The 26,550-nt window shown below is 40.8% G+C and overlaps 5 protein-coding genes and 1 long non-coding RNA gene across 7 annotated transcripts; all 6 read right to left on the bottom strand.

Moving 5' to 3' along the window:
• Positions 1–174: 174 nt before the first annotated feature.
• Positions 175–1,933, bottom strand: LOC108952685 (CASP-like protein 4A3). Its single transcript, XM_018825448.2, has 3 exons — positions 1,351–1,933; positions 1,135–1,270; positions 175–535 (listed from the first exon to the last, which is right to left on the bottom strand). Exons 1-3 carry the CDS (start codon positions 1,860–1,862, stop codon positions 344–346), a joined length of 840 nt encoding a protein of 279 aa, XP_018680993.2. The 5' UTR covers positions 1,863–1,933; the 3' UTR covers positions 175–343.
• Positions 1,934–2,408: 475 nt separating this feature from the next.
• Positions 2,409–5,569, bottom strand: LOC103981595 (uncharacterized). 2 transcript variants are annotated; one of them, XM_018825446.2, is made up of 5 exons: positions 5,075–5,569; positions 4,762–4,843; positions 3,210–3,424; positions 2,885–3,052; positions 2,409–2,779 (listed from the first exon to the last, which is right to left on the bottom strand). In XM_018825446.2, the coding sequence occupies exons 1-4, from the start codon at positions 5,545–5,547 to the stop codon at positions 2,932–2,934; spliced, it is 891 nt and encodes a 296-aa protein (XP_018680991.2). In that variant the 5' UTR covers positions 5,548–5,569; the 3' UTR covers positions 2,409–2,779; positions 2,885–2,931. The 2 variants fall into 2 exon arrangements, with proteins under 2 accessions (XP_018680991.2, XP_018680992.2); XM_018825447.2 differs by having other exon boundaries at positions 2,409–2,713.
• A 154-nt stretch (positions 5,570–5,723) lies between these two features.
• LOC103980884 (stem-specific protein TSJT1-like) lies at positions 5,724–8,847 on the bottom strand. Its single transcript, XM_065180832.1, has 4 exons — positions 8,616–8,847; positions 7,775–8,015; positions 6,264–6,384; positions 5,724–6,141 (listed from the first exon to the last, which is right to left on the bottom strand). Exons 1-4 carry the CDS (start codon positions 8,807–8,809, stop codon positions 5,954–5,956), a joined length of 744 nt encoding a protein of 247 aa, XP_065036904.1. The 5' UTR covers positions 8,810–8,847; the 3' UTR covers positions 5,724–5,953.
• Positions 8,848–15,994: 7,147 nt separating this feature from the next.
• LOC135672369 (uncharacterized) lies at positions 15,995–17,891 on the bottom strand. The gene is made up of 6 exons (XM_065180831.1): positions 17,699–17,891; positions 17,347–17,496; positions 16,746–16,832; positions 16,536–16,661; positions 16,340–16,444; positions 15,995–16,263 (listed from the first exon to the last, which is right to left on the bottom strand). The coding sequence occupies exons 1-6, from the start codon at positions 17,811–17,813 to the stop codon at positions 16,169–16,171; spliced, it is 678 nt and encodes a 225-aa protein (XP_065036903.1). The 5' UTR covers positions 17,814–17,891; the 3' UTR covers positions 15,995–16,168.
• A 2,830-nt stretch (positions 17,892–20,721) lies between these two features.
• On the bottom strand, positions 20,722–22,280 carry LOC135672368 (uncharacterized). Its single transcript, XR_010512960.1, has 2 exons — positions 21,306–22,280; positions 20,722–21,156 (listed from the first exon to the last, which is right to left on the bottom strand). It is a non-coding gene; the product is annotated as an uncharacterized LOC135672368 (long non-coding RNA).
• A 358-nt stretch (positions 22,281–22,638) lies between these two features.
• LOC103980881 (uncharacterized) lies at positions 22,639–26,435 on the bottom strand. Its single transcript, XM_009397405.3, has 2 exons — positions 26,079–26,435; positions 22,639–24,530 (listed from the first exon to the last, which is right to left on the bottom strand). Exons 1-2 carry the CDS (start codon positions 26,373–26,375, stop codon positions 23,364–23,366), a joined length of 1,464 nt encoding a protein of 487 aa, XP_009395680.2. The 5' UTR covers positions 26,376–26,435; the 3' UTR covers positions 22,639–23,363.
• Positions 26,436–26,550: the final 115 nt, after the last annotated feature.

The raw sequence follows: 26,550 nt of genomic DNA, 5'->3' as shown, positions 1-26,550 counted from the left end.
ATTGCAAAAAAACCCATCATTTTCCTCAAACAAATAATTAATCATCCCAAATTTGCTATCATTGGAAGTCCGATCATTCCTTATCCAAATAATTAATTGCTTTTCTTTTATTCCCTTTGAACTAAAATGCATGATACATTTAGCTTACTCTGTTCATGCTCAAGCACACCTGCAGGCAGCAAAAAGGGGCGATCCCCCAAACATTTCTTATGGAAATGTCGAGTAAGCATACACTTATGTAAGTCGCGACGGAACAAATCTGAAAAGAAAAAAGAAAAGTGATGTCTTTGGATGTATTGCTATGCACGACAAATTTACATCATTCAAAATTTCTGCTTCCCTCTCAAGAACTCCTTCCGAACAGCTTGTAAGCAGAGACGAGCGAGCTCAGAGCAAGGGCGACGAACGCGAGGAAGGACATGGCGATGGAAGCGTTGGCTTTGTGAGTGAATCCGTCGCTCCCGAATCTTGATACCCAGACGTCGTTGCGAGAGGCTGCCGCTGACGATGCCGACATCAGAAGGTACGCCAGTATCTGCAGCAACCAAGGCGCTTAATGTCACTGATAGAAATAGCTGAAGCAGATGATACTGTTACGGGCATCTTCTCGATGAAGGAAGGGTATTAATCACTTCCAACATGTTGCAACCTCACAGTAGTTGAGACCAGCTGACACTGGCCATATCATGTTTAGTTGGTCACTGAATTCTTCCCCGCTCCATTAAAATCATCAAATTGCAAATTAGGGAAATAACAGTTGAAATCAAATCAAATATTAAATTCCTACTTTCCAAAGTTCTAAACAAATCTAAATAATATTAAGAAGCAAACGTTAATTATATCATTGTGCATGGCACCGGCTCCTATTCTAGTTTTGACTCCTACCAGAAAAGAACAAGAAATGTAATACCAAACCCGGCCTGCAACTAATACCAATTGCTCATGACGTGACATGGGAATCCATGACAACATGGGCGGTTTTCTTTCGTGTTCTTCCTGCTATTTTCCTTGGTTCTTTTATTTTACTTGTGTTCTGCTTTAGTTTAGCCATCACGATCGCTGGGTCAGCTGAGAACAACACGCATTCATTGATACCCTACAACAGAAGTTTCTTAAAACTAGACTCCGGCTTGCCTGATCCATCGAGAGATCGAAGTAGCAACCCATCCGACGGCTCATGATATGCCTCGTGCAGATCGTACGGTAGATTTTCTCGCACACTTGAAACGCCGAGTACGCGAAGGCGAGCACATTTACCGCCACCAAGTATCTGCAGAGATGGCGTCGACGGTGGGGAATGAAAACAAAGCTGATATACGAATACGGCGTATCAGTTAGTGCGTATTGTACCGGAATTCTTTGTAGCGGTCGAACGAGTCGCCCGCCCATCCGTCGGTCTTGTCGGCGGCCATCACCGAGAAGGCGATCATAGAAAGCACGAACGCCGCCACCCGGAGTCCAAGCGCTCCCCTCACGGATCCCCCCTCCCCCGCCCGCACTCCGCCGCCGCCCTCGCTAATTTCCTTCTCGGCCGGGGAGACGCCGTCCCGGGTCAGCCGGTTCGCGATCGTGACCGCCGGAGGCGGCGCTGGTTCGTCCGGGGGCGTGCGCAGCGGGGTCGGGAGCTCGGCGCGCCGCAGCGGCGATCGGAGAGGGTAGGCCACGGGCCCGTCTTCTCGCGCCGGGGTTTGGGGTCTCGACGGTGTCTTCGCCGGCGAAGACACCAGCGATCGGAGAGGGGAGGCCACGGGTCTGTCTTCTCGCGCCGGAGTTTGGGGTCTCGACGGTGTCTTTGCCGGCGGAGACAGCGGCGGGGTCGAATTCTCCGCGTCTCGCATAGGAGCCCGGCGAGGCGAAGTCATCGCTCCTTCGCTCTTCCTTCACCCTTCGAGTCGTGAGTTGGAATTTAATCGTTCCTATCATTAATATTCGAATTTCCTTATTCGCTTTCTTTTTCCATGTGTCGTTACTTAGCGGAGAAGGGGTTTGGGTTTTGGGCCCACACGCAAAGATTCGATCGCGTGTTCATCTGATACAGGGAAAAGAACTAACCGAAGCTATGGGATCTAAATGCTTAGTAAAAGACTCGTCTTCTGGCAAAGACAAAGTTGATCATATTATGTGAGCTCTGGGTCTCTTGTCACTAAAATTGGAAGCTTTAAAGATGTTATTCAACCTATGGGGTGTTGGGCAGAAAGCGAGATTGTGGAAATCAGGTGTGGAAAGATAAAGAGATTGGTATTATTGTGTTTGGGAGCTTTAAAAAGCTAGTTTGCACCCAATTCAGATGTCAATACGTGACAGGTAGGCAGGGTCTGACTGCAAAAGAGGTCGAGTCCAGTTGGGCTGCTTGGGAAGACAAGCTGTGCTGCACATATATATCACAGTTGTGAAAGAGACTGCAGAAAGGAAACAAATCGGTACTTCATTGCAGGAGCAGTAGCCAAGCGAACAAGTACTTCTCTGCAGTGGTAGGAAGCAAACAAACAAAAGAATGGGTACATGCATGGGAGGAAAGCCATGGATGCCCTTTACAGGCTTTTATTCTCCAAAGGCATGCCACCACAACATTGAGGAAGGTGGCTTTGTGTGGGTCTAACAAGACAACATTAACTCTCGAAGTTAAGCAAATAAAGATGAGCTACTGAACTCTCAATAGTAAGAAAATTATTCGGAACATACGGGCTGGTCTTGCACAGGATGATGATTGAATCTGCAATGGAAAATGGCCACAATTATTGGCCTGCAAAGTCCTTGGTCGATCTTTGCTGTTCAAAAACTGTGCAGAATGAATGCTGTTACTGTAACGACGAAAACTCATACCACATGAATGACCAGAAGAAATTGAAGAACACATATAGATAATTGGATGTCTATCTTATACCTTAGGATGAGATGCCACATGAAGCTATCCAACAAGCTAAAAAAAAGTCATTTACAACTTGGAGGGTTTGCACACTTGTAAACAGCAGAAGCTGGTTGCTTGTAGTCAGGTATGCTACTTGGATCCACGGGCCTGACCTCACCAGGGCTAAATAACAGATCACTGTGCCTGCATGAAAAGGTGTTGTTAGCTGTGTAGCTCGACATCACTAAGTTATCAGAATGATACCCAGCAACTGGATAAATTTATCAAAGTTATGGTGACAAAGAAAGTGGAAGATGCCATGGATCATATTTAACATAACATTACAAAACATTGTTGATACCTGCATAAGTCAAGTCCAACTAAGCCTGCTTGTAGAACTGATAGATTGTCTGAATCTGGCGAAACAATAATTACAGTATCTCCAGAATATTGTGTTTCGAGTATTGACATGAGTTGTGTTACCCTGACAAACACATCTGCCACACTCTCATTTGGTGTTCCATCATCAACCGGAGGGGGTTTATTATCAGGAGAAAGACTATCCGATTCATAAACCTGCAGCATATCTGTCAAAAGTTAAAATGAAAAATCTCAATCAAGGACATCCATTAAGGTTAATAGGTTCTTGGTTGTTCTGTAAACACCAGTTCGATTTGAGTTGCTTTAAGATATCAACATAGGTCAGCTCATTGATGCCTATTTTAAGTCTGTTGCTATCAACATTGCAAAATTAAACATTTCATATCCCTCCTCACAAGTTCCATGCAAGCAATTTAAGGTCTCTCTGTATGCCGATTCCAGTGGAGACACCGTTTGCACATAGGGAATCTGCTTGGCTATAAAATGGACTTGGTGGTCTTGGAAACCAGCCCTGTAGTCTTAATACAGAAAAAATTCATGCAAAGCACAGGCATGTAGATTCTTTTAACATGCTATTTTTTTAAAAGTCCAATTGTATTAGTGAGGTAAAACTCCATGCAAATGCTATGATGTTTTAGACACCATTTAATATGGACTAGGTATTACTGAATCAAGAATACACAGAAGAACAATGTGAAACAAAATTTGACATGTAATTTCTTGGAAGTTGCTTCAGGACATGGGAGATGGGAACTAATGATGATTAAAAAAACACAAGAACAAAGAAGAAATAAGATTGTGAACATCTTGCCAAGATAATCAGCAAAAGAGACGAAGCACACCTAATGTCCAAAACCACCACCACCAACAAAAGGTAGGTATTTTAGGCTGACAACACATTCACAATTCTTGAGGGACAAGGCAAAAAGGTAAGAGCATTTAGTGGCCTGGAATTGTTCTGTAGGCTTGCATTTCTTCTTTTTCATGCAGCAAAAGTAAGAAGATACATGGTTTCAATAAAATTATCTGAGGTAAATGCATGGTTTAGGGGATTATATAAGCTACCAAACTCTTCATGCATTGCATCAACTAATGAACTGCAAGGAAATCACAAGCTACCATGCCCAGTTATTGATAACATTACATTCTTATGCTACATAGAACTGAAAATGCATAGAAAATTTTCCAAAACTACAAAGTTCTTTAATCATTTCTTCCTTTGGTGAAGTGACTGTAACCATGTTTTGCATGATTGATACAAACACTCATGATATTAATGCTCAAGCATACTATTATCTAAAAAGTTCTATAATATTTCCATTTATTTTTTTCTTTATATCAGTTCTTCTACTCCAAATATTCTCCAATAACCCAACCATTACCAGACATCAAATTGCCAACCTTGTGCAATGTCAAGCATCAAGGACGCAGCCTTAACCAAACAAATATAAGCTCTCGTATAAAAAAATCTTTTCCTTTACTCCAGAAATCATATTCAGTTATTCTCTGAGTGCCAATGAATGATTCCATACCTCAGATATAGAGCCTAATTTTCTTCCCTCGAATGCTCCCAGTCCTCGAGCATCAAGAAAGCTGTACTCGGGCACGATCCGACTACAATACAAGCAACAATAGAGGAAAACAAAGATATTCCTTTATTGACGTTGTACAATCTCTATGCGGTATTAAAAGATAGAGACATTTTTGCATCCGCAGAGAAAACCCAAAAAGAAACCCTGCAATCTGGAACCATTTACCTCCACATGTGTCGATTGCTGGGATTCTGTGGGTTTTTCGGGTGGGTGTCTAAAGCACTGATTTAAATGACAGAGAAGATGGACCGACCTGCGATCGATACTGTTGACGGAAGCAATGATTTCGGCGGCCTGATAGGACCGCTGGGTGATGGAGGGCCAAATCCAGCAGCTATCCTCGCATGCCCCCATTTGCTTGAGCTCGAGGGCAGCCCGCGCGGCCTGCCTCGCGCCCTCGGGCGAGAGGCCGCTGTCGACAGACGTCTTGGCGACGGGGTTGGTGCGCAGGACACCGGCGCTTTCGTAGACCGATTCCCCTGCGCGCACCAGGAAGTAGCGGTTGGCGAGGCGGGCGGGAGGCATGCGGAAGAGGCCGCGGGCGCGGGCGGGGGAGGGGGAAACGAGGAGGAGCTGGAGAAGCGGGGCGGTGAGGGAGGCGAGGAGGCGGCGTCGACGGACTGGGAGGAGAAGTAGGTGGTGTTGGAATTTCGGAAGGGGAAGAGGTGGCGATGGAGGAGAGAGGAGGGGAGGAGGGGCGGCGGGAGTGGATGGGGAGCTTAACATCGTTTTGGTCCGTCCGCTTTGTCCCACGGTTCCTCTGGATATATCACGAAGTGTTTGATACATTGTCCTTTCCGAGGGCTGATTGGGCCACGTTTAAGCACACATTGGCCTTCAAGAAGAGCCTAGTCATACAACAATGACGCGAGATATGCACTCCAAACTGATGCGAAACAAACTTAAAGCAAAATCATATAAATATTTTTTATTCCTCTCATTATTGAAACATGATGCTAATGGTGAAACTTTAACTCCCACTTAGAACAGGGAGAGCAATAACTGTTAAGAAAAACTACAGTTCCATCAGAATATCCACAATAATGTTACATGCAATAAGGGTTCAGACAAAGATTAACAAGCCATGAACAACAAAGCAGCAATGGATTATTGAAGGATGATGGCTGCAAAGTTAATAATGGGAGGACCAATTTGCAGTGCTGCCAACTCGAGGCATCCTGGTTTCTCTTTTGGTCTCGTCATCAACCTCATAGATGGCACCGCAAACCTGACCTTGGCTGTCAACCCTTGGTATTGCTTTAAGCTCATTCAGAGGATGCTGAAAACTCTGCAAGCCCCTAGAGGTAGTGAAGAAGCAACCTGGAAGAATAAAAGATAAATAACGAGGAGATAAAATTAAAAAAATATATGTTTAATTAAGACAAAAGCAACATGCATAATGAACACAAAACAGTAGCTCTAAATTCTTCTATAGATCGTACCTCTAGGAAATGGTGCAAATGATCTCCCACACCCCTTTTTGACAATATCGACATCATCAGAAAGTACAAGATGACCTTCTGAATCAGCTCCCCAGAAGAAAGGCACTCTCCCATCAGCATCCTAAATTTAGAGAAAGAAAAAGAGAGAGATTCAGCATAGGATTGTTTGGTGAGCATAAACTCAAAAAAATACAGAACTTGCAGTACCATTAGTTGCTAATATAAGTGATAATAAATACAGAATTAGCACTACCATTACATACCAAAACTTTGATAACTCCTCAGGGTACATTTACAAGTATGACAAATTGGCATACAATGACAGTGCATGAAACTAACAAGCATTACTACTTGACAATGAAAAGCGTTTCTACTTGCTAAAAGGGAGTGCTTTTGGAACTCGCAAATAAAACGCAGGGGATGCATGCCTGTATACATGGAAAACTAATTATGCATTCAGAAGATTTTTGAATATATTCCAACCCTCTTAAAGGAATTACTTATTTACCAGCCCGATATCCTTCTTTACCAGCACCAAAATGGATATGTTGTTTCTACTCAATTGCTCACATTGAAATCGACAAGGTATAGCAGACTAATGTGTTCCTTCAAATTAAAAGAGAAAAAAGGCATAGGCATACAGTTCAACTAAATGCCCTTCTCTACTCTAATCAATCCACTCCAACTTTATGAGCAATATGTTCACCAATCTCACAAAAGTTTGTAGGATTGACTAATCCTGTTCATCGATCCAACTTGGCTGATCCAAATCTTCCCATCTATTATCAAGTGCATGCAATATTTTCTTATTTTATTGTATGTTTACTTTCAGGTCAATTACATGCTCAAGAACCTTTTCCTGAATACAACATACAAAAAGCTTCAAGATGAGCCTATAATAACTAGCACTTTCAGGTAATCTTTCAAGTGTACAAAATGGACTATGCTAAATCCCATCTGTATAGCTTTAGGTAAAGGTGACAACTTAAGCTTGTCAAACTTGAAAAAACATCATCACAAGTTGAATATAAATAATAGGAAAATATACAAAAACTTATAAAGCATGGGTCAAAGGAAATGTATCTATGTGTGATCAAAAAAGGAAAACAGACAGAGATGCAAATTAATTAAAGAAAAATCCACATTCTAATATGAATTGAAACTTCGAGGCATTCCCATCTATGTGTGATCATCTAGCATTCCCAGTTCTATGCTTCTTAAGAAACAAGGACAGGAATTGAAACTTTGAGGAATGATAAATTCACTGAACTAACTGAAATGGAAGTACAAAGTCAAGCACATTAGTTCAGTGGGTGGGGAGCACACGAGCGGATGTGTTTATGCAATGTGGGCATATTACTGTGACAATAGTGACCATTCCATGACCGCTTGACCTCATGCTGTGATCTCAAGTGTTCTTTGTTCATGGTTATCCAGTGCCACCAGTACTTGAATGATAAAATGAAAGCTGATAGAGGTATGGGAAAAACAGCTAACACGGTAATACTTACAGCCGCAATGAAGGTGGAGTTTGATGAGATATCGAACAGAACAAATGCAAAATGTCCTCGGAGATCTCTGACAACTTGGCTTGCAGGGAATGGTCCCCTGTCTCTTAATGTTTTATAGGCTTCAATTACAATGATCGCTTCATTGGTGGTCTTGCCCAATCCATATAGTTGCTTCAGAGAAGCAATATTCTCAACATGCCCTTGGAACAAGCAAAATACATTATCCACAACAGCAAGAAATCTGCAGAAGGGAAGAATTAGGATCAACTAGTGTTATTGTTGGTGCTATCAAAAAACAGCAAGCAATATAAAAACTATCATAAAAGATCTGATAAATTGTATCTTAAAAACAGAGATTTGATATAATGTAGGAAGTAGAAAAAAAAAAAAAAAAAAAAAAATATATATATATATATATATATATATATATATATATATATATATATATATATATATATATATATATATATATATATATATATATATATATATATATATATATATATATATAACAACCATTCTTTTGTTTTTAGAGGATAAAAAGATCCCATTCTACACTTTCTTTCAGGAAAAACTGCAGCAATTACAATGGCTTTAAACTTCCTCTCCTCAAGTCTCACGCGATAAGGGCTCATCCCAACCTTCAAATCTTGCCCATATGTTCAATCCAATTCTCCAACAGAATAAAAAATTCCCTGATCTAATCTTGAAGATAGGGAAGGAATCTACATGTAATGATCTATAGGACCTTTGCATCCATGACCCGATCGAAGAAGAGAAAATTCAATGGAATCAGGAATTCGTCTAAGGAGATCACATTTCCATCTCGATCATTCCTTACCTTGTAAAGAAAGGGTTGTGCTTCTCGGGTGTGTAGGCCATGGCCCCGCCAGAGCCGAGGTTAACTACCACTGCGTCATCCCGCGTCGCCGAGAAGTGGCCCATCAAGCGGCCACCGCCCTCGCCGAGCTCCGCCGCGGGGGCCCTCAGGCCCTCCGGGATCTTCGCAACCGTCCGATCGAACACAGCCAACATCTTCACCCTCAGTCTGATGCTCACTCGTCTGTCTCGCTTTGTGCTTCTGTTTGCCGCAACGAAAAGGAGCTTAAATAGAAATTCATATTCCTAAATTGCATTCCGCTACAAACCATAATTACCGCAATACTAACGCCACCAGATGAGGGAAAAGGGACAAAATCGGATGAATGCGCAAAAAGAAAGTCGGTGTTCAACCATTGTCTGAATATGACAGAGCCGAGAGGGAAATAGGTATAATTCAAAAAAGTTTTCTTATTTAATTCATTATTAGCCTGTAAATCACCCTATCAATCTCACTTTACTCGTTGCCAACGGCGGGACCCACATATATGCCAAATAGAAAGAAAGGTAGGGAACCAGTACGGCTAAACCTGCTAAAGAAAATTCTACCTTCTATTGTGCGGAAAGTGTCACATGCCTAGACGCGGAAAAGAAAATACCTTATATATATATATGATGAATTTTCAAAAAAATCCTTAAAAATTTTCACAAAGTATCTTTGGCAACATGAGAAGATCGTTTTACCATTACCTTTGTGGAATCCATCGTCATCTCCCTTCCTATGTTGCTATCGTCACTATTGTATATGTGCTCATATCAGTCTTAGCCACATCTATTACTTATTGCGCGGTATGGATAGACACATGTATGAAGGCAACTAAGGGTGTCGTAAGCAATGATCATATATTCGAGGCGTAGGCATGGCCAACCCATGCATGGAGGTGTGGATACAATCAACCCATGCGTGGAGGCATAGGTTGCCAAGAGAGAGGAGACAATTGCTGGGTCTGACAAGGGTGAGAACTTTGTCACTAGCCACCTTTGTACGTAGTTGTGCTTGTATTGCCAATGATGGGTGATTGTTTGAGGGGGAGGGAGCGAACAATGGGGCGGAGAATGATTGCTAATAATGGTAGAATGGTCATTTTAAAGAAAAATGAACGATCTATAAAAAAATTTTAAAGTTGGGGGCATTATATGAGAATTTACCAAAATTAGAGATTTTTTCTAGAATTCATCTATATATATATATATATATATATATATATCATTATAATATTCTAGTGAAAATGCTTTTTACCGATCCAAACTCGTAATTCCTAAAAAATAATTTCTTTACGCATATGTTGACTTGCATGGCAGATGTATTTTTAAGATGTTAAATACGATGAATGATGCAATAAATGATATACTGTGTAATGGAGTATAATCACAAGAGCAGGCAATCCGATTAATCAATGTCTATGGGACATCAGGCTTTAAATTCTGGTTCATGTATCTATGTTTCTGTGCATATATATGCAGAATAATGATAATGATGCATGCTTTAAATCTTTTATCCCAAGAAAGAAAGACGGGGGTTTAGCAATTGGACATTGTTGCTCGTAGTTCTCAGGAATTCAATTGTTAATTTATATATTTACTTGTATACTAAAAATTGGGCGATTACCTTGTTTCTGCATCCAGATATGATGACGTCCGGAGTAGGGTATAATTGAATAGTGTTTTATTATAAACTTGGGTATAAAAATAAGGAAAATAATAATTATAAATATATAATTGTTACATGTATACCAAATAAATCTAACAATCAAAGGATTGTTTTTCTTTCGATCTAAGTATTGTTTCCTTTCCATTAAAAGATTATTTCCTCTCACTAAAATTTCTGTTCACGAAAAGATTAATCAAATTATTGTTTTCACTTGTACCTCTCAAGATTGTGCTCTTGTTATGAATGTTAATCTTCGGGCAGTGATCGTGAAATTGCCGTCCCATTAGCCGTTTGGTGAGAGAAACAACTGATTGATTGACGGTGTGAATATGAGAGAAACAACAAATTACTATAAGATGTTTCATTATATAATAAGACGATATTATTGAATAAATTGGTGATACCAATATTATCATTTTTAATTAACATGTGCCATATGGCTTATATTAGTGTTTTGGTATTGCAAGAAAGATCTAAATTGAATATTATTTGGTTGTTCTCGTTTTTATGATAGATAAAAAATATATTAATTTTGATCATTATTTGTTATAGGAAGATATCCGTTCTTATTTGCCTAACGTGATCCGGATCCATATGTGCAAGATTATCCGAAGTACCTTTGAGATAGAAATATCGAGCTCATAAGATACCATCTACACAAAGACAAAAATCAAAAGAGGTTTCTCTAATCGATCCCTTCGACGTCGAAGTTAGTAATTTAAGGAAGATAAGTGTGGACGCGAGTGGTCAAAGCATGCTCCTCCTTTTTATTATATTGAAGATGAGCTTTTATACCTGATTATAAAAATATAAAATATTACGTAAAATATTTTATGAGAAGATAGCCCCAAACTACCTTAAATAATCTTTCTTTGGCTTTTTCTCCATATGGGTGACAGGGAGGGACAACCTACAAATGCTTGCCTTGGACCCTTTTCCATGTGGGTAGACATGTGAGGGATAGTCTTTGTCTTCTTTCAGTTTGGCAACTAGGGGGGTTGAGTGTCCAAGCTTTTGCCACAGCGATGCGGGGGGGGGGGGGTGGGAGGTTACTTTCTCGACTTTCGTGGCTCGATAACAAAGAGGTAGGGTCAGTTTCTTGACCTTCATGGCTCGATAACGAAGAGGGGGTCAATTTCTTGACCTCTGTGCCACGACAATGATGGGGTGGTGGGAGGGAGGGGGGTTGAGTGTTCAACTTTCGTGCCTCACTAACAAGGGTTATGGGTGGCTATGTGTCAAGTTTCCCGACCTCCGTGACTTAGTGATGATGAAAGGAGAGAATCGGGTGCTCGGTCTCCATGGCTCAATAGCGATAAAAGGGGAGGGTCAGGTGCTTGACCTCTCGAACTTAGATATAGGAGGCCTATTTCTACTTGAGGTGTTCACATTTCTCGATCTTTATGGCTCGATGATAATAAAAGGTGAGGGTTGGGTGCCCAATGTATATGGCTTAGCAATAACGAAAAGGGATTGATTTCCCAACCTTCATACCTTGGCTAGGAGACAAGGGTCAAGTGTCTGATCTTCGTGGCTTGATGATAATGAAAGGGGAGGGTTGGGTGCCCGACCTCCCTATCTCGGGCACTATTTCTTTTATGCCTTCCATCGTGATAGATTTATTCTCATATAGGTTGAGTTTTCCTGAATCATGCGTCTCATACATATTTTTCTTTATGCTTCCTATCATGATGAGTTTCTTCTCATAGGGTCAGTTTTTTCTAGTTCACGGTCCTTGGGCACATTTGGCCTTGTGCCTCCCACTATTGCAGGTTTCTTTTTATATAGGTTGAGTGTTTTCTACTCATGCATCTCAGACATATTTTATCTTATATCTCCTACTATGATAAGATTCTTCGCATAAGGGTCTAGTTTTTTTTGACTTATGTGCCTTGAATACATTTTACCTTATGCCTCATACTATAGCAAGTTTCTTCTTAAATTGGTCATGTTTTCTCGACTTATGTACTTCGAGCATATTTTATCTTATGTTTCATATCATGGTGGGTTTCTTCTTATAATGGTTGGGTTTTCCAACATACGTCTTGGAAATATTTTACCTTGTGCCTCATATTATGGTGAGTTTCTTATTATGCGGGTCAGGTTTTCTAGACTCATGTGCCTAAGACATATTTTGCCTCGTGTCTCTCGTTGTGATGAGTTCCTTTCACACTTTTCAAAGAGGTCTTTGTATATTGGTTATTTTCGTGTTTCCGTGGTGTTCTTCATACATTGATTCCTTTTACACTTTCTAATGTGGTCTTCTTATATCAGTCACTTTTACATTTTTTGAGGTTCCCTTTTATTAGTTAGTGTCTCTTTGGATTCGATTAGAAGAGGCACTTGTCTTCAATATGGGAGGAGAGAGATTGATCCTCTCCCCATAAATTCTCGTTAGCCATGAAGGTGAAACTCATTCTCTCATTTGATCCTCTTCTTCCTTAGAAGCTTTCACTTCTTAGCCTTAGTTCTCCTCTATAAGATAAGTTGATCCTTGATTCTCTTCTTGAAAGTAGGTTGATTCTTGGATGCCTCGTCCTCTAGGTATGTCCACTCTTTAAAACCTTTACTTCTAGCACCTCATTCTTTCGCCTCTGTAGGTTGGGAGGTATTTTCTTTCTTGCACAAGTTGCTCCCGATCTCATGGACATCGAATGGCTGAGGAGATTAGTGCTCCATCCTTGGATAGCATAGGGGCGGAGGAAGATTCAACCTCTTCTTCATCCAGAGGGTCGATCCCTGTAAACCCAAAGATTCTTCAAGATTTAGAGTCTATGAAAAGCATGTATAATAGAAACTTGGTGATGAGTACATAACTCCTAAACCATTTGTGGGCCAAGTACTCTATCCCAATCAAGTTTGAGATATAGGTCCCTCAACTTAGTCACCGTCCATATGACTTAATATTTAGGTTTATTTGTTTGTCTTTTGATGTCCTAAAGTTGGGACTTTGTTTTTCCCTCTACCTGATGATTGTATCTTGCCTCCGATTATGGAGGATATCACCCTCACATACGGTGCCTAACTTGTGGTGCTACTTAGTAGTGTTCATAAGAGAATGCTACTACATCAGGATTAACCTGACCTACAAACTCTTTGCCACTTATTTTTGGCTATGCAAGGCAAAAATTGATTACTACTTGGCTGTTTAGGAAGGCTTCAAAGTTAGAAGTTAAAAGGAGTGCTTTTTCCCAATGGATACAAATCAAAATTGGGATTTCAGTCTTGGCTGATCCACACACTCCATAGATAACATACTTCCTTGCTTGTCAAATGAGGAGGCGAATCAAGTGCTTCGATTGAGAGATATACTCTCTTCTTTTGAGGCTATCAAGAAGATAGATAAGGACTAGTTGATCAACGTGGGTCTTAACCTAACTCCTCAGGGTATGATCTGAACACACCCTCCTTCTCGCTTATTTTTGCACTTTGAAAATTAATCTGTGTAGCCTTATAACTTTAATCTCCTACTGTTATGGATCTTAGAGCTTTAAAGAGAAATGAAGCTGGTTCCTCTTTAGGCACAATGATGGCCTCTTTATCTCCTTCCATGTCCTACCATCAGCCAGCTAAGGAAGAAGAAGGTCATGAAGCAGGTTGAGGAACCAAAGATGGAGTGGATTCTCAAAGAGGAACTAAAAAAAGTGCCTCCTACTTCCAAGGCACTAGCTTTTTTAAGGGGTTCTTAAAGCTTAAGGTCCTCCTTAGAAAGAAGAGAAGAGGGGAAAAGGTTAGTGTTTGACTTGTGCAAAGGCAAGTCTCTACCCTTCGTAGCATTTGAAGATAGTCGACCTACTAGACTTGATTCCAAACATGCCATTGCAACCAAGCTGGGAGGGCATTAAAGAAGGGCATAAAATATGAGGCAATGCCAGAGCCATAGAGCAATATTGTTGAGGGTTCATATGCTCTAAGATAGTGAAGAATATTTACCATTCCCTCTTAGAGGTTTTGCTTGACACAAACTACCGTAATCAAGTATTGGTAAGTTAAGTCATGGTTAACTCCTTTAGTACCTTGTTGCTTTGTTAATAACCCTTTTGTTTTCGACTTGTAGCATCACCATTATATCATGATCCTTCTTAACAGTGTATAGGACGTCAGCTCTATCATTTATTAGTAGTCCCGTATGATTGACAATTTTTCTAAGTAGGTAGAGGGGGCTGAAGAGGGACATGGGAGACCTAACTCTTATCGTTGAGGCAGAAGCTCAGGGAGCACAGATGGGGAGACAATTAGAATAGGCCAAGCGATACCTCACTAATCATGCTAAATAATTGAAGGTGGTGTAGAGCAATAACCATAACATGGAGGATGAGCTACTATGACTTATCCGAGAGTTAGGTTCGATGAGAACCTACAACTTTAAGCTCATTAAGCAAGTTGCTGCAGCCAACTTTAAGCTCATTTAAAGTCTAAATAAGGTATTAGAGGTTGAGAGAAACATGATACCGAGGTACTGGGAGAAGACGATTATTGACTATAAGGCTTCCATTAGGTTTAGGAAGAGCTTGGAGAGGTTGGGGTTCACCTCATACTAGTATGAGTACTATGTTTCCTTAACTTGTTTCAAGATGAGGTATCTTCAGGCAGAGATTGAGAAAGACCCATTCATCGAGTGCCCCGAAGATCAAAATATTCTGATGGCTACCAAAGTATCTTTTAATGATGATCTTGACTCATCATCTCACCCTAATGCCTAGTCCATTTGTCTTATGATGTGTTGGTCTTTATTGAGTCATTATGTTTACCTACTTGACTTGGTCCTTATGTCTTTTTGCTCTAGATTTATCGATCTTTATTGCTCTAGATTTGTCGATCTGCTATCTTGCTAACTTGAATAAGTCAGGTGCTCGGTTTGTTGTGTGCTTGAATATCTTGGTTGCAATCGGGGAGCACTTGAAGGTATAACTAACTTGAGAATGATCAAATTAAAGGTGTGATCGAGTTGAGGGTGTGACCTTCTTGAAGATACAGTTGACTTTGGCCATCATTCAATCTTGAACGATGTGATCATTTTTTTTGTAGATATAGATAGTCAACTTGAGGATAGACCATGTTGAAGGGTCTAGTTTTCAAGATGACTATACATTAATGACTTGACAATAATTCTTTAGAATGATCTAAAGGCATAATTAACTTGAAGACATGATTATGTTAAAAACATCTCAAAGGGTCATAATTATCGAGAGAGAGTAACTTATGCGAAGACGATGATATGATTATGTTGATAGTGTGATAATCTTTTACAATAAATTTAAAAAAATAATCAAATATATTATAGTGGTTCGATCTTCCAAACCTATATCCACTCTTAATTTATCTTTTCTCAACGTCATAAGTTTTCAAGGCTACAGCTTCTAATGTAAGAATATTTTCTTATTCCTCAAAATGTTCAAGTGATATAGAGGCTATAACTTCTTATTCTTTCAATATGCAACAAAATGAAAATATTTTCTTAGTCCATCTTCTTCTACTCTTTTTAAGTTGCGCTATTTGCTTGTCTCCTTGAGGTGTTGATCTACTGCGAGTGCATGTTAAAAACAATGAGTCTAAGTCAAACTTGACAAAGTTAAACTATATCAATTTGAACATCAATTCAATTCAAAAGTTATGAGCTAAAACGTTATATGTCACCCCACTCTTTTATTTTTCCAGTAGAGAACCAAACCAATCAATAATGGAAAAGCTACAAGAAGATCTGCCTGCTTTATTATAAGTATATCAACCCACGAGAGGAGCAAACCAAATGTTTATTCAAGATGTTATATACATAAGATCTCAGAACAAATACCAAGCACTATGAATTCTAATGGTGCTACTCCATCTGTATCTATATGCTGAATGTGGACAAAAGAACACTATCACAATACTCCGAGCTCTACGAATCTCGTGTAAGCCATGGCGACAGGAATCACCGGCACAACCATCCATAGCAATGTATTGGGAGCTAACATATCTGTTGACATAGAGATCAAGTAGTGTTTCATCGCATCGGTTCTCAGTTCTCAAAAGAACTAACAAATTTGACTTACCTCCGCCTGATGAACTGCCATTGTCGGACAGACTTGGCGGTGAAGCCGGAGAAGTGGAATTCGACAGTGTGATCCCGAGGTTTGCACAATCAGCTCCAAGCGAGCCTGCAAGTCCATCACCAAATTTGTAATCTGTCTTTTTTTCCCTTGATCATGATGTTGACAGAAAAGAGAAACCAAACAGTGATGTTCTTACAATCTCTGTAGCAAGGCAAACTGCTATCGTTCAGAAGATTCTTGAAACCCGCTTTGCAGTCACAACGATGTTCGGAAGTCGATGTTTTCACACAAGTGCCACCACCACAGAAGGAATACAAGCAAGCTTTTGGAAACAGAGAAGCAGTGTCATACTTGCAGAACTTAATGGTGAAAAAGATATAAAAGGAGGCCATGATCTGATACTTACGATCCCACAAAGAGATATTCCGTGGATTTGGCAAGGGTGACGGCGCAGGAGGCATTGAATCATTGTGGCATGAGTAGCTGATGCTACCTAAAAGATCAACATAAAGGCAGGATATTTGAAGTGAAAAAATATGTGCAGGCTGAAATTCCAAAGAATCAAAGATATATGTTTTTGTATGTTTTAGACATATAGAAGATATTAAAAGCATATTGATGTGGATCAATGTGACTGTGTTCAACAAATAGTTCTTATGTTTCATGTTTTCTTCTTTCATTTAGTTTCAGGAGAATCCATACAGCTAACTAGTACATGTCAAGACAAGTCTTGAAATTAAACTCAAACAAATGAGTCAAGAATATGCTGTATCGCCAAAACCTATGCAGGACATCTCTTATAATTTGATCAAACGTGGCCCAACTCATTCAATTAGTTAATGAGCGCTGGTTGAGGCATTATGCAGAACAGGTTCATTATGCAAAGCATAGACCTGAAACCTACATAGCTAAGCTTTTCAAGGCTGATACAGAAGCAAATATTTGAGCTATTCCACCGACCAAGTCAGAGGGAGCGCGAGCGAGAGAGAGATAGAGAGGGAACTCACAGTTGGGGACGACACAAGGGAGGAACCTGAAGTGGTCTCCGATGTGGAACTGAGTCCACCCTGGTTTGCAGTTGCATACATATCCAAAGGCGTGTTCTGGTGATACTTCGCAGGTCCCCTTCCCACAGTCACTCTTATTGCATATATAATCTACATGACAAAAAAGGGGGAAATTAGACATTCGACATAATAGCCAATAGCTACTAGGCAGTATCAATTTTACAGAGAAATCAAAGGCAACTACAGAGCTGGACAAGAACAAGCGTTCTTACAAGAAGAAGAACAGAAAGCTTCAGAATTGGAGAGATAGCAAAGAAAGCACAAAAGTTGGAGAGATAAGGCGAGTAGGTACTGAAAGCAGGTGCGAGGAAAGGGGCGAGCGGATCTTCCGCAGCTGCTCCGTGTGGCAGCAAGGTGGTGATTGATTGGAGAGCCACCAAAACCAGCACAAGTTGAGCCCACTCCATGTTCCTTCCACCCCTCCTGCTCCTGCTTCAGATCACGAGCCCACAACGAGAGACGTCAATACGCTTTTGGGTGGTATAAATAAAGACGAAAGTGGGGTAGGTGATGGTGTTTAGGAGAAATTACCGGAGTTGTTTAAGATTGTGTTGTGCAACGCAGCTTTATATAATTAGTCGCAGCACAACAGAGAAATGAAGACGGAAGAAAATTTTGTGTTTTTTGTAACAAAACCTCATAAAACACTTGTCGTAAAAAATATTTTTTTTTTATATTTAAACTATCCCTATCTTGTTTTCTTTTTGTGGGTAATTCTGAATTAATTAAATGTATTTCATGCTTGGTTCATTGCCACGTGTCAATTTGGCATCATAAACAAATAACTCAGCTTCGGTTCAAAGGTCCAAAGTACAGACGTCAAGTTTCTGTATTGGATCAAAAGTCGTGTCTTCGATCAAACATGGATAACAAACTTCAAGTTTCAATAGTCATCGACAGTTCCTCCCGACCAAACCATTTGAATTATGAGGTTTCTGTGGAGACCTGATTTTGACTTTTCGACACATCCGAATGTTCCCTGCATTAAATTGGGGCCTCATCGAAGAAAATGTCTCATCTCATCTAGAATCTCAATCCTAATGGGTTCGGCTAAAGCAATATTTTTCTCAAAGTCTTTTATTTATACTATACCATGAACAAATGAAGGTGATTAGATCCCGACAAGATATTTACTAGTTAAATTATTCTTTATAAAACATAAGTGGTAAAATATGAAATTAGTTCTCTAATATGTCACCATTAGAGATCAATATATTTAATATAAATTTATCAAATGAAGTTTTATTGTATGAGAGCTTTATAAAGAGTTCAACTTTACTAGTTATAGATTAGTTTTTTGGTTAGTAGACATACATTTAAGCGGTCTGGTCAGCGTCGTGTGCCTTATAATTCCAAATTCATCTAGAGGCCGACTTTATCAGGTTGCGTCAACACGTTCCATATGACAGACACGTAGTGCAACACCAATGTCTCCATCGAGCGACCAACCACGTTACAAAGCACCCGTATTGGTCGATGAAGGGCCCCACGGCCGAAACTAGCAGGAGCCCCTTTCTGCTTCTGTGTTTGGTGGCTGGGCTGACACACGGGAGCCGATGCATACTGGTTTAATTTATTAGTCATATTTTGGAGGCAAAAGCTTGTCCACACACATAGTTTCTAGAGAAGTTTGTTGCTACGAATTCAAAGTTTGCCTTCATTAAGCTTCCACCTAAGAAGGGTTTTAGGTCAAGAACGACGCGTGTTTAATAGGCCGAGAGTAAACTAATCTACTTTCTACATGGAAGTCATTCTAAACATTTAGTTTCGAGTCTTCGCAACACTGTAGAAGGGAAAACAAAAACCAAGTCATCGTGATACAGATGACTAGAATTGGAACATGTTGTTACATGTCCCCCTGTTTCAGTCTAAATAGACTGAACAAATGTTTCATGTTACAAGTTATCTCGTAACTTAAGATTTGCTTAGGAGGTAGATTCGACCATGATTCGATGTGGATTGGAACTGAACTAGTTAAGAATCGAACAAATCGAGTTAACGTTTTAGTAATTCTAAACCAAATCAAAACTAGATTCCATGGACGTCTATGGTTCAGAGAATTTGAAGTTCTAATTTGATTTTGAACTAATCTAAAAATTAAAAAAATGATCGTCTAAATGATAAATATATCCCTTTTAGTAATTTAATAAATGATTAATTAGAGAATTTTTTTAAAAAAATTATATTACATTTTTCATTTTGCAACTGTAATCGTTTGGAACTGATTTTGTCTTAGATTCTAAATTCGACATAACTGGAACCATCGTTTATGATGATACGGTATATTTTGAAGGCATGAACACATCACAGCTGGCACCGCACATCAAGTTAGAGCCCTACGCCACATGTCTCGTCCCGAGAGCTCGTACCAAGAAGATATGCCACATGTCCCGTCCTGGGAGCTTGGAGCGGTGCCATCTGACGTCGCTTTGCACGTCCTAAAACGATGGTTGATCAAAAAGGTCGTCCCATCTCTCGGGGGTCAGTGGTGAAGTCGAATCGACGCACCATCAACCCTCGCGCTATAGTATGAAACCCCTGACCGACCTCCGACCAGGGAGAGGCACAAAAAACAAAAGGAAAAAAGAAAACAGTTTATCTCGTTACTAACTTGCTCGTTAAAGGGACCACAGCCGGGGACCACCCAACGAAGACCATTTTTGTAGTAGGACGACCCTTGTTGATGGCAAGGGACTCGGCACGGGAGCGTTAGTCGCCCGACAATGTGGAATTGTTAATCAGCCTTGAACCCGACCAACGCTAACTAACACCCCCTCCCGAGGGTCCAGCTATCTCTTCGTCCAGATCATCCGTAGCAGGCTCCCGACATCAACCCGCGGATCTAACCGTGCTGACTCACCGACCACGATATATTTGTTCGCTAACATATGATTCTCTTGTTTTCTTGGTAGGAGTTTGACAAAATTATGTGATACTTCATACGCAAACATGGCATTTCCATCGATTCAGGAAGACTTTGGATTCTATGTGAAGTATATTCTTCTAGTATGTATAGTGTAGTATTAGAACTTAGGGTAATACTTTCAAATCTGCCCTTTCTTGGGAAGATATCCTCACAAACGAAAAGGGAATAGATAACTAAATCTTGTATCAATTGAAGAAGAATTTCTCGTTAACAGTACTGTCATTGATTTAGTAAAGTGATGGGAATGTTTTGATTTAGCTGTAAACGAATTTTATTCATTTATATTTAATTATTGGCTGTGGTTTATTTTGAAAACCAGAAAGCAATTGATATTTGATAATGCAACACAAATTCGAAACAAACTGGAAAACTTCGCAATGACCACTGCGTTGAGCACTACTTAAAAGAGGATGGGATTACTTCATATGAAACAATCAAAGAACAGGTTCGTGTTGCAGACCTCCACCCTGCTTCACACCATCAACCCTCCCTCCAATCTACCCTCGTCAGCACAACCCTAAACATGTGAGTACTATGAGATCTGATCCGACGAAGGAACTTGGCTTCTACAACATGGGCAGTGCGAATGAGCAGCCAGCCATGGCAGCACGCATTCGGTGTGGTACTTGTGGGAGCAAGGAAGCCGTGTGACCCTCTGCTTCGCCTGGACCTCGTCGAGGCACACCGCGCACAGATCGGCCCTGGAGCCCGTCCTCTGAAGCGCAACACTGTTACTCCGTCGCTTAGGGAGTTCAGTAGCGATTACCCTCGTTGTGATATTGCCAGCCGCTGCGGGAAGCGTCGAGATCTCTTCTATATTTGACCTGCGGAAGCCATTAGCCAAGCACGGTCAGAGAGAGAGTTCGATGTCGTGCAAAAGGTTTTGCAGACTGGCAGCTGCGTGTTCCTAATCCATCGGAGGATGGAGAAGTGAACGGATAAAAGAACGAGATGCACAGAGGAGCGGTGGAACCTGATGGATGGCGGAGAGGAGGAGGGAGACGGCCGTCGGGAGCCCATAAGGCCCCGAAGCTTCTCCTCCAGACGGAGGCGGGCGGCGAGCGTCGGCTCGTCCATGGCCGCAGCAGGCAGACGGTCGGAAAACGGAAGGCGCGCGGACGACGGCAGGTTCGGCGGTGTCCCCACCTCGTGGCGATGGTGGATTCTTCGCTTCCGTGCCAACTCCACCCCAGGCAACATCGTTGGACCGCCCAAGTCTCTCCGTTCCTCGGTCGTACTTATCTTCCCTTCCTTGCGTTTAATAGAAGGAAAAGGGCATGAAAGAATGGGCCGTCCTTATGCTGTAACTACAAGAACGCCATTGCCAGTACAAGTGTGAATAACATAAGTATCAAATAATGCAATGAAATTTCATAATGTTAAAAGACGAAGATAGTGATGTAAGTGAAACTGTTCGGCTGTCGGCATGAGGCGGAGGAACTCGATTCATTTGTTTCATGCTGATGAATTCGAAGACGAAACTGTTAGTCGGCGCTGAAGAAGCATGCTCTTGCGCACTAATATTTTAGTGGGTCATTGTGGCGTTCCAGTAATTATAGGTCAGCAGGGTACCATTTCGTAAGCAGTAGGTGGCGTTGAATTTAAGTGCAGCGAAGCTGCCACGATATTTCCATCGCCACGTCGCACTCTCTCGGAAGGCGTGTCGAAGCCTCTCCGCTTGGGCAAGCCCACACTCAATATTCTACACCGGATCAGATCAGCAGCGTCGTAGCGCAAACGCTGCCTGCTCCTTCCATCCATCGCCACGTGTCTAGCCAAGACGATGACAGGAGGTATGACGCGCCTTGAGAAGTACCAAACCGTACGGTTTCCGAACAGCGGATGGCATAGTCATCCCCACTGCAATTAGATAAAACATTTGCCTTCAGCACGAGATCCATGATGACGAATAGAATGTACGAAATTAGATATGGGCTATCGAAAGATCACCCTGGTTCTAATTGGCATTTAAAATCCATGTCTAATCCTGTGTGCAAATTCAAAGCACCTACAAAGCCATAAATTCACAAAGCAATCAAATTGAAAACAACATTTGATGTCTCGATTACCAATAATGCAGTACAATCAGACTAAACCACGACACATCAAGAGCGATGCATGTGAAACATACACTTAAAAATGCTTCAGCGTCAGCGGGGGAGGAGTTTGAAGAACACGGAAAGGCAAAGGGTTTATTCAACTGCAGGAAAGGAAAGTTGTCTATGATGGTGCGAGGCTATCATCATTACCCGGCTGCATGCAGGCTCAAATGACAGATCATTAGCAAAGCTCAAAAGATCAGAATGTCTATAAAACCACATGATTTATTAAAGCACAGCCGATCGGCAGTGTGAGAGCAGCATTCCAGATTCCAGCAATCAAATTAATGAGGATTTGTTTGTTTGAATACTATTGCCTGCATTTTTCTGGAACTTACACAAATAGTCAAAAAGCCTAAAACACAGCCTTTTCATAGATGGATCCTACTCCAAAATCCTTGAATCTCAAAACAGAATGAAAGGAGTGACTTCTCGACATCCCAGGCTCTTCGAACATTGTCGCGGCTGCCATAACCTACAAAGGAAGATGAATGACAGCAGTTCTCATGCTCCATCAGCCTCGAGTGAAATAAGCCTGAGGGTACAGTATGAATCTCGAGGATTCCACGTCCACAAAATCCACTTTGCCAAAATCATCTTCGGGCTCCCACTTGCAAACCGCATTTCACCATAGGATACAGGTGGTGTGTAGATTTGCTGTTTAACTTCTGAAAAGAGAACTTGCGCATATGTTATGCAGCATGTACTGCAACATAGGAAATCCAAACCCTCAGAAGAACCTGATATATACTCCTACGTTTGCATCTTCATGCTTCCTTACTGTAACACAAATTTTTCTAATGAAAATACTTTGACATGAGTTCTGTTAGAGGATGATTCCGATTGCTCATGAATATTTTGCGACATCTGCCATGATGTCAAATGTGAATGATACACTAGAATTTTTTATGAAAAGCAAAGCAATAATCTAGTTATCTCATAGACTGTGTGCCGCTGCTGCTATAATACTGCTTGGTAGTCTCATGAGAGAACTCTGCAAATGTCATTCCATCTCTAAATCGGATAGAAAGAGGTGGTATCTTTCTGAGTATTTCTTGCATTAACTGATGTGAATCCTTAGAGTCACTTGTGCTATATCTCAAGAAAGCATCTTCTGTTTTAGAAGATGTGGTCATTTCGGTTCTTAAGACCAACTTATCATGATTACTTGTTTCCTCAGGATACCCAGAATAAGAGAGAATTTTGCTCCAAGCTGGCTGCAGGAAGACCACAAAAGTCTGCCTGCTCAAGTTCTCCATGTCCACAGTTCTACCGACTGAATGAAGTGTAGATTGAAGCTTACCATTAGTCAATATGTTAGCTGCTTCCCCTACCTGAATGATGAAACTATCAGCTGGGGATCTCACAACAAATATTTTGTTCTTCTTTATATCAAACAATTGAAGATAAGTATGTTCATCGGGTGAGGAGCACTCTCGACAGCATGAAATATGAGAGCAATCTTCTGCCAGACAAGAGAACATAAACGAAGGTGATGTTAGAACAGTAAAAATGCCATAATCATAGTGCCATTGCTGCCACAGATTGAACAAAGTAATCTGACTTGTTCTATCTTTTACAGATCTGCTTCCTGAATACCAATGTGTACCAGAAGTTTTCTCATGAATGTCCCTTGATATTGTACATTCATCGGAAGGTGAAGGATCAAGTGTAGCAGGTTCAACTTTCTTCTTAGATCCTTTTTTTGTTCTGTTGATCTCTTTAAGGATAATGTTGTCTATTGTTGAATGATAATGAATGAGGCGTCCTTTTGCGCTGCCATCCATGATGCTTTGCTTTAACTCTCTGCAATCAATGGCTTTATCACAAATTTGAGCTAGTCGAAGACCAAGTTCCATCATGCAAAGACTCAGTTCCTTGAAAGTAGACCCAAGGATCTTAAACTCCTTATCATCAAACTTCTCAAAACTATCCTCAACAGAATTTCCTTCTGCATAATAATGGTTTTCTTCTGTGCATAGAGATCTAATTGATGATGATTCAGAATTTAAATTATGTGCATATTTTAATTGCAAAGCGAAAGACGACACATTCCTGTCAAGATTCTTTAGGGGAACATCACTGCCCAAACCATGCTCCTGTAATCAGCAGAAAAAAAAAATTCTTAGAGCTGCAAATGGGCAAATATCAAACACTAAACACAAGAATCAAGGCTCGTGAACTTCAATGTCTGATACCTATTCATTCTTAATAAATGTGCATGGCATCAAGAAAAATCATGCACCATGATCATGACAAATGAACAATTTACAAGTGAACTGCACAAGTCCTCCAAGGAACAATGCATATGCTAGTGTTAAAATCATTTTGTGTTCATTTTAAACTTCGAAGAATATGCCTTCAACATGAATTACAAGTTGGTCCATGTAACAAAAAACCCAAACCATAGTATTACCTACAAATTCGTAGAATCACCAAAATATGATATCTAAAAATAATGGCCAAGTTAACAAGAATCCTACAAACAATGCCACCTATGGGAGCCTGGAAATCAGAAAGGACAATTTTGCTGTGTAGTGACCTTAATGTTTTATTAACTCAAAGACATAAATGGAGGACGAAATTACCTATCATTGTTCAGAGATCAGTTCTCCAATCTCATCTAGCTCAATTTTAGAAGTCAGGGCTTTAGGAAGACAGAATTATCCATCCATCCTTGCTCAAAGGATAATTTTATAAATTCATAAAGTAGGCTCAACTTGAGAATGTAAGATGATCAATAAATGAATAGATGCTTATAGTATAGTCAGATTTCCTCCTTATTTGACTTCATTATAACATTCAATATGAAATGGTTAGCATGTCCAATCAGTCATAGTAATATCCAATTCCCTTGGACACTCAAAAGAAGCAAAGTGAATTTGCTACTAAATCCAAACCATTCCTGTTTACAATATGATTGTAACAATTTAGAGGAAAAGTCAAAGTTTTCAAGAAGGTGCATTCACTTACACTAAGTTACACAAGTTAATCCCCTACATCTGTCCTAAAGTATCACTGGAATTTCTGTTTTATATATTTCAGATTGTGAACATGGTAATATAGTAGCCTCTACAAACATAGATAAAATTCTCATTATGAACCGAAGTAAACTAATGGGAGGAAATCTTCACACCCTACCTGAAGTTATTCTTTCTTGTCAGATAACCGCATGTAAGTAGCAAAAATTTAAATCCAGAACAAGTAAGAATTAAAAACTTACCCACGTGTTGATGGGTAAATCAGCAAAGACGGACAAGTAGATCTCAATTCCTCGCAGGGGAGTAAGAGTTAAAAGCTATTGATGATGTAAAATGAATAAAGTCTTGAGACTCTTTTCCTCATTCTCTAAACCCTGTCTTTTACCATGTCTCATCCAAATATAAAACCCTAACTCGAAACAAAGTGTTTCCTTTTCCAAATCATAAGGTTGAAGTGCAGCATTCAAGGTATCTACAGAAGGATCTAATCAAGCAGTTCATGAATAAGAACTTCAAACCAATTTTTTATTGCAGAAGCTTGGAGATCGAACCCAAGTTTTCCCCTGATACGGAATACCAACCCAAGAACTCCAATATGATACGCCGTCGCCTACTCGGCAAAGCGTCATCTTGAGAAGTGGAGCCGCATAGAAAAATGGTTGTTACCTTGAGGACACGGGCGCGATCCTTGCGGCCAAGGAGCGCGAGCTTGCGGGCGAAAGGAAGAATGAGCCGGCGAAGGTCGGGAGCTTTGGGCACTTCAGTGATCGCGAGGAGGCCAGGCCCCGAAGAGCCTAGGGCTTGCATCGCGGCGGCGGAGATGGACTCCAGCCGCGCCAGCTCCGCGGGAGAGGGTGGAGGATGAGAGGGAGCGCCGGAGGACAGGAGGAGAAGGTCGGAGAAGCGGAGCTCCAAGGGTTCTAGAATCTCCGCCGCCACCTCTGCCGTTGCGGTGGCTTCCATCGTGATTGGGGTGCGTCGCCGTGGGCTCGCTGCCGTTCCGAGCCGACCCCATGAGCAGGCGGATTCAATGTGGGTCTGTGCGATCTTATCATCACGTGATTGAAATGATAACGGATATAGGATCTGCAGACCCGAATCCGATTAACTACATCCGATTAATCCGATCCGAACCGTA

This window comes from Musa acuminata, chromosome BXJ1-4 (genome assembly GCF_036884655.1).
Source record: "Musa acuminata AAA Group cultivar baxijiao chromosome BXJ1-4, Cavendish_Baxijiao_AAA, whole genome shotgun sequence".
Taxonomy (NCBI): domain Eukaryota; kingdom Viridiplantae; phylum Streptophyta; class Magnoliopsida; order Zingiberales; family Musaceae; genus Musa; species Musa acuminata.
This window is presented reverse-complemented; position numbering and strand designations above follow the sequence as displayed.